Source organism: Pongo pygmaeus, chromosome 2 (genome assembly GCF_028885625.2).
Source record: "Pongo pygmaeus isolate AG05252 chromosome 2, NHGRI_mPonPyg2-v2.0_pri, whole genome shotgun sequence".
Classification (NCBI taxonomy): Eukaryota; Metazoa; Chordata; class Mammalia; order Primates; family Hominidae; genus Pongo; species Pongo pygmaeus.
This window is the reverse complement of record NC_085930.1, coordinates 52,038,286-52,051,191: the sequence shown is the minus strand read 5'-3', so window position 1 is coordinate 52,051,191 and position 12,906 is coordinate 52,038,286. Positions and strand designations below refer to the sequence as shown.

The window sequence follows — 12,906 nt, the reverse complement described above, 5'->3', positions numbered from 1 at the left end:
AATCCTGACTTGCAGCAGCACTTTACAGCTTGCTGCCCTATAAACTATGGAACCCATTCAGTAGAATCATATGTTCTCCATGGACCCAGACACTACACAACCTATGCAAATACCCCTTTGAAAACTTTTTTTTTGAGACAAAGTCTCACACCGTCCCCCAGGCTGGAGTGCAGTGGTGCGATCTCGGCTCACTGCAACTTCCACCTCCCAGGTTCAAGCAATTCTCGTGCCTCAGCCTCCCGTGTAGCTGGGATTACAAGCACGTGCCACCATGCCCAGCTAATTTTTGTAATTTTTTTTTAGTAGAGATGGGGTTTCACCATGTTGGCCAGGCTGGTCTTGAATTCCTGACCTCAAGTGATCCTCCCGCCTCGCCTCCCAAAGTGCTGTGATTACAGGTGTGAGCCACCGCACCCGGCCCCATTTGAAAACTTTTATTAGATGTCCATTTTGTCTCAAGGAGTCCAAAATTGGATTTGAAGAGTATCTCTAGTAGTATACTAAATTTGTCTAATATTTAATTTTAAAATTAAAATTTAAAAGCAAGAATTACATTTTTAGTCTTTCTTATGTCCAGTAAAGTTTGAGAAATGCTGCCCAAGGACTAACAAGAGAGGTCCAGAATTCTTGGACTCTGAATTCAAAACTCATACTGTACCCAGAGAACTAGCCCTCCTTTCCATCTGAAACCAAATTGTCTTTAGAGTTACTAAAGAAAGGAGAACTGAGGAAACCATGCCCCATTTGGAAGTCAGGCTTACGACGGGGGAAAACAGGACCTTTACAGATTACTTGAAGGGGATATTCTGGCCTTTAGCTATAGGCTCTGTGCCCAGGGCAGCTACAGCTTTAATGCAGCCTCAGAGGGCCCCCAACCCAAGCAGCGTTTCTGTCCTCAGCTCTGAGCTTGATGCAGAGACCTGCATTTGGCTTTGCTTTTCCAGAAAGCAAAATGGCTCTTCTCCATTAGCACCAAGCTCATATTCTAGCTATTAGCCCTACAAAGGATTTTTCCAAATATAGGCCCCAAAAAGCATGTGCACTTTGAAGGCCACAATAAAGCTTAAATAGCTAAAACTTGTTAAAAAGAAAGATTAAAAAGAAAGCCAACAATTGTCACCAAAAGCATGAGTCCTTAGCAGAACAGCAAGACAAAAGCCAGAAAGAGGAACAAAAATATGCATTGTAGGGGAGGGGCTGGCAGGGAGGTGTAGATTTATATGGAAGAGCTGACATCATTGTTTCCCAATAATACTCAGCATGCAGGAAACAGATGGGAAAGAAGTGGTGGAAGGGGCTACTTATGGTAACAGGGCATGCTCTCTGTTTAGAATCCTGCCATGTGGAACCTAAGTGTTTTACTTTGAAAAACTGGGGATGGGAACGCAATTGCCAGAAGTTTTATTAAGTCTAACTAAATCCTACTGAACTTATCACCTTGGCAATGCATGGCAAAATGGAGCTCTGCATATCAGACCTGTTTTACTGCTGGCATAGCTGTGTCTCATTGGGTCAAGAGCAGGCAAAGCCATGGAAGGAGAATTTAATGTTGCACAGACACAGCTGGAGTCTCGCTTCTAGCGCTTCCTGGCTGGGTGACAGGAGGCAAGTTACTTAACCTCTCTGAGTTGGTCCTTCTTTATAAGATGGGGACAAAACAGAACTTTCCATATAGTGGAAGGCTCTGCAGTTGGACATTTATGCCATACAGATAGATTTAATCAAGAAACAGAGGGTCAGTTAGCATCATTTTTTAAAAGTTTTATTTTATTTTGTTTTATTTATTTATTTTTTTTTGAGACAGAGTCTCACTCTGTCACTCAGGCTGGATTGCAGTAGCGTGATCTTGGGACACTGAAACCTCTGCCTCCCAGGTTCAAGCAATTCTTTCGCCTCAGCCTCCCAAGTAGCTGGGATTACAGGCGCCCACCACCAAGCCCAGCTAATTTTAACAGAATTCTCCATTCTTCTGTGCTTGGGCAGGGGATAGACAAAGCCACGATAAGCCAAATCAAAGGCCACTCTTGTTATTATCAGCTGGTTTGCCCTCTCCTGAGGTTAGGTTCACTTCCCTGCAGCTGAAGGCAGGCTTCTGTCACTGCAGCCAATCTCAGCCTCACCACTCTAAGTACCCTCAGCTGCCTTTCCCAGATTTTAAGCCTCTTCTTCCCCAGGGTGCAGAAGGGTGTGACCAATTCCAAGCGTCAGGCAAATCCCTGTGGTTTCCTGCCTCTAGAGACCAACCACCCCATCCTCCCATCCTCCCATAGCTCTGTCATAACTCAGTCAGATGATGTTTGTTTTATAATTTTACTGATTTTCCCCCGGTGAAAACAACCCACTCTGTCTGATGGTTCTTTCTCACTTGGCTGCCTCACATGTGCACACCCCCTGCTTGCTCATCCTCTACAGCCCTCATTCCATTCTTCTTTGTACTTCTTTTAGTTGTTTTCCCTCTTTGAATCCTTTAGGTCAGGAGCAACTTGAGAGCATCTCTATAAACCCAACAGTGTCTGTCACGTTAGAATCCCATTACATACTTGTTACATTGAATTGAAAGTCCCATTCCAGATAGGATCTGATTAAAACATGAAAAGAGGCCAGGTGCGGTGGCTTACACCTGTAATCCCAGCACTTTGGGAGGCTGAGGCAGGCGGATCACGAGGTCAGGAGTTTGAGACCAGCCTGGCTAACATAGTGAAACCCGGTCTCCATTAAAAATATGAAAAATTAGCCAGGCATGGTGGTGGGTGCCTGTAATCCCAGTTACTTGGGAGACTGAGGCAGGAGAATTGCTTGAACCCGGGAGGTGGAGGTTGCAGTGAGCTGAGATTGCACCATTGTATGCCAGCCCAGGCGACACTGTGAGACCCCATCTCAACCAAAAAAAAAAAAAAAAACATGAAAAGAGCTGGGGAAAGAAATATGCATAATCACACAAATTAGCTCAATTGCCTTCACATAGCCTATAGATTTATTTACGGTTTGCCAGAATCCTAGCTTATATGTCAAGCTGTTTTCCAGTGTCTGTAACAGTGAGAGCTGGTATATGTTGCTTTTGGGGGGAGGGGTGACATTCACCCCTCTCCCTCCAGTGGTGGTGGGAAGGGGGCCTACAAGGCATTCTGGGCCAGCATCAGGCCATGGGCGTGGTACCAGGGCCTGGCATGCATCAACCAAGCTTAAACGAGAACAAAGAGTGCCTGAGACTCGATCCCAGAAACTCAGTTGGTTCTGGGGCCTCGCCAAGAATGTGGTTCATACCAAGGAGTGATTGGTGAGGAACTAGGAAAAGGCAGTGTTTCTGGGGAGTTCTGTGCAAAGCCTGGGTCAGTTTCTATTTGGGAGTAGCTATGAACCCCTGTGGGGACCATTAAGCAATTGGATTCCTGATAATCCAGCACATCAGCAATGTGCCTTGTCCTGAGCTTCCTAGAAGGGCACAAACACTGGTTTTCTGAAGAAGGAAGTAGGGTCAATGAATCAACTGCTGCATGTCTCACATGGGGCTCACCCTGAGAGAGCCACAGTGAGCTGCCAGATCTGCCTTCGGGGGAACTCACCATCGATTTGCATACATAAAGTGTTAGAGAACAAAACAACAGATAGAATGCATAACAAATTGGGTACCCCTGACCCTAAGGCAGTGGGTATTCCAAGAGGTGAAGAAGATGTGGCTGCAGTGGGCAAGGGACCTGGGAGGAAAAGATAGGGTCCGGCTGGGCTTCAAAGCTGGTAGGTTTAGATCCGTGTGTGTGAAATGCACCTTGCAGAGGGTAAAGTGCTGTGCAAATGTCCATTGTTATTATGACTCTTCATGGTTTAGGCTGTGGGAAAAACAAAGCAAAGGGAGAAAAATCACTTTTCATAGGTTGTGGCAAAACTGTTAATGCCAAATTATGAAATATGCTATCCTAGGAGATGTGATTCATGCCTGAGACCATGGCCTTAGGAGTCATACAGATCTTGATTTCAATTCTGCCTTTCCCATCTCTATAATCTCGGCATCACTTGGTTAAATCACTCAGTTTTTTCTTTTGCAAAATGGGGATTAAAATGCCCAATTCTTAAAGATACTGAAATATTACTTTGCATGTATAAAGTGACTGGCACAGAGTAAGCAATCAATACAGATAAGTAGTACTTACTACCAATGAAAATAACAACAAGGCCTGATGTGGGACTCAGACTTCATGTCTGAGTCCTTTCTCTTCAAGAGACCTCCTCTTCCTCCTTTTCCCTTCAGCCATTCAGCAGCCTGATGTTTTCATCTTTCTCTATCAAACTCTGCTCTTAGAAAAAAAATCTAGTACCAATACTTATTCTCCTCTAAATTACAGTCAGCCTGTTTGTTCCCAGGGGTTTTAAATGTGAAGCCTTAGTTGAAATTGTATACCGCGGCAAAGTCTAGAGAGACAGAGAGTGCTATCTAGACTCCTGAAGTTCCAGCAGGCTGTGGCCCTCACTCAATCAGTACTTGAGGCCAGCCCCTTGGGGGAGAAATAGCAAGATCAGTTCAACTCAAGAGTGGCATTTCTGTTGGTGCATAGGGGGAAACAGCTCAGGAAATTGGGTAGGACATGGACCCATAGGCAAAAAGAAAAATAACTTGAAGCTTGGGGATAAGTAGGAAAATGTCACATTGGCTTAAATACACAGCAAGCACTGAATGGGAAGAAAGCTAACTCCATGTTCCTGGGCCTCAAGGCTGGTCTGAAGGAACCGCTAGAAGGAAGTGGAGTCCTGAGACGCAGAGGCCAGGGTGGGAAGGCGGCTCAGAGCAAGTGTGGTCTGTTCTGGAGGAAATGAGCAATGGGTAGCCCCAACTAGAAGAGTCTTATCACTACTTTGTTCCAGAATCTTTAGCTAGACTTAGCTAATGGCAAGGGAGGTGGCAGGGCAGTGACAGTTCTTATGCCCAGAGTCCTGGAACTTAGAGCCCCATCCCCTTTCTCCACCCACTGCTGCAGAGCCTCACCCACAGCCACAAAAGCCCAGGAAACCTCTCTGCAGCGAGATGATTCCTGGTAAAAAAACAGTCCCCGTCAGGTGCTTGAGAACTTGAAGCAGTGATCAATCAACTTTTGGAATTCGGAATGTGTTTCCCCTCACACCTGCTTCCACCCTACGGAAAAGGTTTCCAGGCTAGCCCACAGATGCCTAACAGGCTAAGGGGAGGAGGATGAAGCAAATACATCAAAAACTACAGCTCTAATGGCACTGGAGAGTGTGTCCACCGCTTACAGCACCAGCTATGGGAAAATGTGTTCCTAGTTTCAACATGTTTCCCTCTGTCCCAGCACAAGAGCAGGCCTTCAGCTCTCCCTCACCCCGCAGACTGTTCTTAGCTTCAGGGTAGGGCTGAGGCAACAAGGGAGTGGGCTTCCTTAGCAGCCCCAAAGCCTGGGCCTCCTGAAGCTGGAAGGCAACTGGGTCGTGGCCAGTTGGGGTAGACAGGGGAGGAGAAAGGGTGAGGCTGTCCCTGTGGCCCAGGGGCTCTTGGCAGAGGTCTAACTAGTGGGCAGAAGGGAAGCATGTGGAAGTGGCTGTTTCTATTCTCTGTGTGGGTTGTCATCTCCAGACTACACAGAGTAAGTTACAGCTCGGCCTCAAGTTAGCCAGTCAGTTCGTTCCACGTTTAAAGCCTAATTCTCCTTTTTCAGTTCTTCCTGTTTCACTCTGGGAGCCCAAATGCGGGGATGCCCCTCTAAACTCAAGCCCACGAAGTTGTTGTTCTCGCTCCACAAGCTCCACATCCAGGACCTGACTTCTGCTTCAGTTCTGCTAGACCCAGCAGCAGAGGCTGTGTCTTTCTTTCTTTCTTTTTTCTTTTTTTTTTTTTTGAGATGGAGTCTGGCTCTGTCGCTCAGGCTGGAGTACAGTGGTACAATCTCAGCTCACTGCAACCTCCGCCTCCCGGGTTCAAGCAATTCTCCTGCCTCAGCCTCTCAAGTAGCTGGGATAACAGACTCCGCCACTCAGCTAATTTTTTTTGTATTTTTAGTAGAGATGGGATTTCACCATGTTGGTCAGGCTGGTCTCAAACTCCTGACCTCAAGTGATCCGCCCGCTTTGGCCTCCCAAAGTGCTGGGATTATAGGCATGAGCCACCATGCCCAGCTGTGGCTGTGTCTTAGGCCTTTTGAGGGTCCTTTAATTTTAGGGTGACCTTTAGTTCCTGAGTGTATACTGATGATCCACCCTGCAGTGACTCTGAGAAATCCTTGCATAAATTGGCTTCTTCATTCAGTAGGGCAAGCAACCTGCTTCTTGTCCCTTTTGGTGATGGATTAGCTCCATCTTATCATATCATTTACTCATTTAATTGGAGCCTCATCCACTCAGTCCTGGATGGTAGGTGGTGATGCTAGGGTAAACTCAGGGTGCCATGATAATAGCTACACTTATGGTTTACCATGTGCTTGCCCTCTGTTAAGTGCTTTACCCATATTAACTCATTTATTTTCGTATCAATCTTATTATCATCATTTCATGAGTGAGGACACTGAGACCCAGGGAGGGTAAATAACTGGCTCCAGGGTGACTCAGCTGGGAACAAGCAAAGTTGGGATTCTATTCCAGGCAGTAAGTTTCCAAAACTCCTAATGGGATCCTCCAGCAGGGGCACCTGCCTCAGGAGGATTGGAGGTTTCCAGAATCTTCCAAAGCTGAGACCCAAAGGATGAAGAGTTAGTCAGGGAAGGTGTGACCACGATGTGCCAGGCAAGCTGCTGGAAAGGAAGCAGCTAAGCCAAAGAAAAAACCCCTGCCTTCGTTCTCCATTCAAGGTTAAATCTTTTCTTGAACAGAAAATATTTACCTTCTTTGCTAAGACTTTGCTGCTGTTGATGTTTGAGTATCTTGTCTATTTAATTGGAGATCAAAACTTTCGAATTTTCTTCTTCAGCTTTTCCTTCAGCTATGACAGCTAACTTCAAAGCTTAATTGATCTGAAAGTTAGTATCCCTTAGACTGTAACTTTCTTGAGCTTGCAGCCCATCTTTTTTTTTTTCCACAGTATCTATCACAGTGCCTTAATAAATATTTGTTAAATAAATAGATAAACAAAGAAAGAGAATCATTTAGCCTCAGAAATGTAGAAGAGTCACATCTAAAAGTTCCCGTTGCCTTATCCTTGTTCTTTGAAATACCAGGGCTTACTCTCATCAAGCTTAAAGTCATATTTGTAATGGGCACTTATTTGTTATGAACCCTCCCTCTGTCATGCCTCAAATCAAACATATACATTATATATGAAAGATATGTCATATATATATATGTTAATGTGTATTTTTTCAGTGTGGTAAGAACTAGGAAAAAAATTTTAGGAATAAAAAGGCTGACGGTTCTTATCAAACATTCAGAAGGTGCGTTCTGAATGGCTAAGGCCGCTTATCCAGGGAAATAAGCTAAGGCCACTTATCCAGGGAAAATACAACCCTGCCTGTGTATCCACATCTTCTAGGAAAGATTCTGATTTAATTGTTCTTAGAGGGGTCTGAGCATCAGCATTTTTTTCTTAAAGCTCTCAGGTAATTTTAATGTGTTGCCATCACTGAGAGCCATGGGGCTAGAGCAAGCAATATCACCTTTTTTTTTTTAAGTACAACTTCCATTTTATTTTTCTCGAGAGAACAGTTTTTCTTCAGCCCTTAAGGACTCAGCTCCTTACACGGGCTTTGGTGGAGGCCGTAGGGCAACACCTAAATCTAAATCAGGGTGGGAGTGTTTGGTCCTTGCAGGCTTCACGAGATCAATTCCTGACTACCTTGCTGTGAATGGCACAACTCACAAAGTAATGTAGCTTCACATATAGCTTGGGAAGTACATAGGCGGTGAAGACACTTGCTTCAGAAATGTCCCTGACAGCGGTGGCCTCTACTGTGTTTTGAATGAGGAACTTCTTAATAGCCTTGTCTCTGGGCACACATTGGGCGCAGTTTGTGCTGCCCTTTTTGGCACAATCGTCGCCCCTTCTTTTCTTTGTCAATTTGGAAGCTCGGTATCACTTTTTACCAGGGAGTGGGCAAAATGAACAAAGATTGCTCGGAGGAACAAGAAAATCCTCAGCCATTAAAGTAAAGCCAACCCAGAGGAAGAAGATAATTTTCCCTATAACACTCTCTTACTTGTCTCTTGGCTCCTGGCCCCAACCATCTCCAAGCTCTAATAGAAGACCCAGAACACTTGGCGTATGAAGGAGAGGCAGGAAACGACCATGGGCACATTATGACCTCGCAGAGCTTCACCCACCACCTCCCAACCACAGGCAGCAACATGATGTGGTTTTCATTATACAGTTGCAAGCAAGGGCCTTCTTATTCAGTGGTCAAGAAAAGAAAAAGAAAACTATACTATTTTCAGCAGCAGCAGTAAGGAAGGGATGATCTCCCTTTATTCCAGACAGGAAGAGAAAGTTAGCTGGTTCCCAGGGGAGAGCTGGGGGTTGTGGGCAGCAGCCACTGTGTTGGAGGGGAAGTGCAAGAGGCTCTTGGCAAGTCTGCCAGGAGCCACTTCATGCCATTCTTGAGTGTTCTTACCAGGCTAAGAGTGTTCATTGCTCCCTTCTTACCAGGCTAGAGAAAAGTGGTCAAAGAAGGGGGAAAATTGGTCCTGGATATCAGGCCCCACTGTGTAGCCAGTGAGGGGTGATCAGAGCAGGGTCTGAAATTGACATCTATGTAGATACCTGCAGAAATTGCATACAGAGTGTGTGTGTGTGTGTGTGTGTGTGTGTGTGTGTGTGTGTGTGTGTGTGTGTGTGTGTGTGTGTGTGTGTGTGTGTGTGTGTGTGTGTGTGTGTGTGTGTGTGTGTGTGTGTGTGTGTGTGTGTGTGTGTGTGTGTGATTCTAAGGAAAGGGATTCTGTTTTTCATCAGCTTCCCAAAGATTAAGGTTGACAACTGGCCCTGAGCAATGTCTGCCCTAAGCTGAATACCTATTTGTAAACCACACGCCCAGCCTTGTCAGATTTGTCCAGCTGAAAGTAGCAGGGCTGAGCCTCAGCAAATTACAGAAGCATGCGACATTCATTCTCTGTCTTCAGCCTTTGTCTCCCCAGAGTTCCCACTCAGGCATGTGGCATCCCCATGTTCAGATGCCCTGAACGTAGCTCATCGTCACCCCGCTTTGTCCTCCACTCCAGCTCAGGGCTTTCCTTCCCTGTCCAAGGACAGGGGCTCTCTTTGCCTCCCTAAATCTTTGGTCTTCCCTTCTCCCCCTTGTACTCCCAAACCTGAACCTATTTTTTCTGTCTCAATGCAGGTCCACTGCACCACCCTTGACCTTCAAAGTTCAGTAACCGTGATGTCAGTCCAGGGAGCCCTTCTTCAGCCCCATGACTCCCAGTTACCACACTGACTTGTCACCCTCAGCATTCTGGGCTGATCTTCCAAGGTGGTGGGCAAAGGGCCAGTGCCCAGCTCAGCTTTTCCTCCCAGAAGCAGAGTCCAGGCCTTGTCTATGAACCAATACATGTTTCAGAGAGTCCACAAAGAAGCAACATTACTTTAGAGAAAACCATTAGCACTGACTTTGTTAATTGATGCTACACTATCACAAATATACAGAAAAAAACCATCCAACTAGTTTTAGCTGTGGGAAAAAATAAATTCTAATTACTCTTATTTACATAAGCAGTATATTATGCATGTCTAATTTCCGTGTAGCACAATAACAGTGTGTGGATCATTAAGTGGGTCAGTTGCCTTTCCTTTCAAAGCTGAACTCTCATCAGGTACGTTCAGTCTTCAAAGTTTGCTGATCCTGTAGCAGGGCTGTCTGCTTTCAATTTAGGGGGAAAATATCATTAGAAGAGAATGTTGGCTTAGACACAGAAGCCAGGGAGGGCAGAGGAACCTAACAGGCCAGGGAGGGCCCTCTGATCCTTCATGATTAGCTGTACGACCTTAGACAGGCCAATTTACCCCTCTGGGCTTCTTTTCCTCCTCCCCAGGGTGGGGAACCCGGGGTACTGGTTTGCCATTCTTTTAAGCAGTAGTCTCTTTCCTGTTTTTTTTTTTTTTGTCTAAATGAAACATATGCAGAAGCCCAAAATATAAAGCAGGTGAAAGAACAGCTGCCTAAAGCTGCCTTTGAGGTCTCTTCACAGAACCCTAGGGTTCTGGCTCATCCTATGATCTATTAGTTTGTGAGAATGAACAGGGCTGGCAAGCACCCCTATGCAACTCTCATAGCTTTGAGGGAGGGGCCAGAATAACACCCGCATGGTGAAAGGTGGCATCCCAGGAGCATTCCTAGTGTACCTGGAGGTTAACTTGAAGTCCCCTGCAAAAATAGGTGAAGGGGAACCTTTCATTGTAAACTTCTGACGATAGTGGTTAAGAGGCATACTTAGAGTTTTCTTATACTCAAAAAAACTCAAACCAAGTGATTTTTATCTCAAATCTACCTCTCCAGATGGTTGGTGAGGATTCAATGAAGTGTTAAGTTATGCATCAATTTCAAAAGAGTCAGTTTTGAAACCTGTGGTTCTCCAAGCTCTAAAATCCTAAGCTATTTGTCCTAATGACACAGCAGACTGAACTCTAGAATACCACAGGAATATCACACCACTGCAAATTACTAGGTGGTGCTGAGTCTCCCAAAAAACAGAAGTGAAACAAAAGCATTGCACTGTTTTTGAAATGCATATTCGATATGGACTAATCAAATAGGTTTTGAGATTATTTTCCTGGAGGCAGAATTATTCCGCACAGTTACACAGCCCTTAGTTTTCTCCTTTGTTGTATCTATCTATGTATAAACACATGGCCCATATAGTAGGCTATTTTTCTCTCGCTGAAGCTTCTGAAGACAAGGCCTTTTTGTCATGGGTAAGTGCAAAACCAGTCAACCTTACAAAAGGAGTCATTTAATGCTCAATTTTCCAACTTTCCTATGATTAAACACTTCTAAGCTCAAACGCTGTTATTGTAATCTAGATGGTGTTTTCTTTCCCCCTTCACCAACAAATGTTTAAATTGTCTCCGCTGGATTCCCCCATCCTCAACTTCCCCCCACCCCCATCTGACCTTGAAAACAGAGAAGTTTTCCTTTTCTCTACTTACCCTAAACTATTTAAAAATCGAGGCCCTCTGACCTTTTTACAACACTCTTCTTGTCTGACACACCAAATGTTAATCTGAAAGCCAAGAGGAGGGAAAAGGTCTTGCAGGGCGGGGAGGGGGTTGTGGAAAGGGGGTGGAGGTACTATATATTTGGCATCAGCTCAGAAATTCAGAAATGTTTGTGCAACCACTCCCCCAGCCAGGATCCTCCCCCACCCCCCACCCCCAACTGCCTTCTAACACATTAATAAAAAAAGATGTGAGCAGACGAAATTGGAGAGCCCAGGAGGGACAGCTAAGGCGGGCATGATTTTGTACCCAGGGAAGCCCACTGATCACCATCCCACATGTCCACCCCTCCTCCCTCCCTTCCAACATGCCAAGTTTAGGATTGGGACCTCTGCAGCTTCTACCCCCATCCCCTGAGGTGGCCCGGTAAACTTGCGGCAGTACCACCCATTAACAGCTTGTGTGAGGCAAACGGAAGGACTGACACAGCAGCCTCTGCGCGTCGGGACGGCAGCGCTGTGCACCTTAAGAATCCTTTATGTTCTTTAAAAAAAAAAAAAAAGTACAATGAGCGCACAGGCCTGGAATACATTAACTTGTGAACCGATTCTAACACAACTCGAGAGAGTCCATCTCTCACTCAAACAAAAAGAAGGTGGGGGGGCGGGGGAGAAAGGCCAAGGCACATTACCATCCTGTCCCGAGCTTTCCAGATACTCCGTCAGGTCACAGCCAAACGCGCTGGCGGCTCCCTTTCGTTTCAGCTTCTGCTTAGCACCCTTGTTCTTCATGAGTTAGTCCCAAAGAGGCTGCCCCTCCGTCTCTGCCGCCCCTCTGCTTGGCACCGCTGTAAGATGGGCTCCCGGGCTAGATCACCGGCTGCCCCGCGGCTCTGGGGAGCCGCATCGGAAGATGGAAGAACCTGGGCTGGGGGCCCCGCGCATGGACCCCGCGGGGCGCGGGCCGGCAGAGCTTGAGATCCACCCCGCGCCGCTCCGGGGCCGCCGTGCCGAGGCCGTGCAGACTGGCAGCCGCGGGCCGGCTCGCCTGGGAGTGTCACTTCCTCACTTGGAGTCCCAGGGACTTTCACAGGCTCCTGCGGTGTCTTCGGGTGTTTCTCCTCCGCTTAGGAGGGAGGGCAAGCTTTCCCCCCGCCTTCCTAAGTGCCCCGGAGAGGACGCGGACGCGGGGCGAGGAGACTGCCCAGGGGGCTGCGGTGGGTCCTGCGCCCTGGGCCCGCTGTCTCGCCTTCAGATGGCTTTGGTAGAGCGAAAAACAAGCATCCTGTCCCTCCTGCCCGCCCTCACGCCTTCCTTTTTTTCCTGTCTTACAAATCCTAGGATCATCCAGCTCAGGAAACGCTGGAAGGAAGTTAGCTAGGGAGGGGGGCGGAGGGTGGAAATTTTTGGCAGCTCGGTGCTTGTGAGTGTGTGGAGCTGGAGGAAGTAGGTGGGTGGGTTGAGGAGCACGGGGTTGGGGTAGAGAACGCGTTCTCCCGAGAGCCGTTCTGCGACTCCAGAGATAACTGGGCAGCCCCGGAGGAAATCGCGCTCTCCTCGCAGGACCCGCAGCCGCAGCCGCCGCTTCCTGCACCGCCGAGCCGGCTCTTTGAAGCGGCGGGAGGAGGTGCGCTGGCATTCTGCGGGGACCGTGCTGGTTGGGACTTTCAGAACCCTCTGCCCTGGTTTTATCCTCATTGTCATTGTATCTTTGACACTTTCTATTTCGGTGCCCGCCTGTCTGCTACGCAAATACTTAAAGAGTAATGACAGAGACAAAGAGGGGACTCCAGAGGAGAAACCTGACAGGCAGTGGCTTCACGCCGGCCA

The 12,906-nt window shown here is 47.0% G+C and overlaps 1 protein-coding gene across 2 annotated transcripts in view; it reads right to left on the bottom strand.

The window, feature by feature from the left end:
• The window catches only part of ARHGAP31 (Rho GTPase activating protein 31), a 125,422-nt gene extending 112,798 nt beyond the window's left edge, over window positions 1–12,624 (bottom strand). Inside the window, exon 1 of one of the 2 annotated variants that reach the window (XM_054481232.2) lies at window positions 11,769–12,624. In XM_054481232.2, coding sequence (XP_054337207.1) covers window positions 11,769–11,868 — 100 coding nt within the window. In that variant the 5' untranslated portion in view covers window positions 11,869–12,624. The remainder of the gene's footprint in view (window positions 1–11,768) is intronic. The other variant, XM_054481233.2, reaches the window with a different exon arrangement.
• Between the last annotated feature and the right edge of the window lie 282 nt (window positions 12,625–12,906).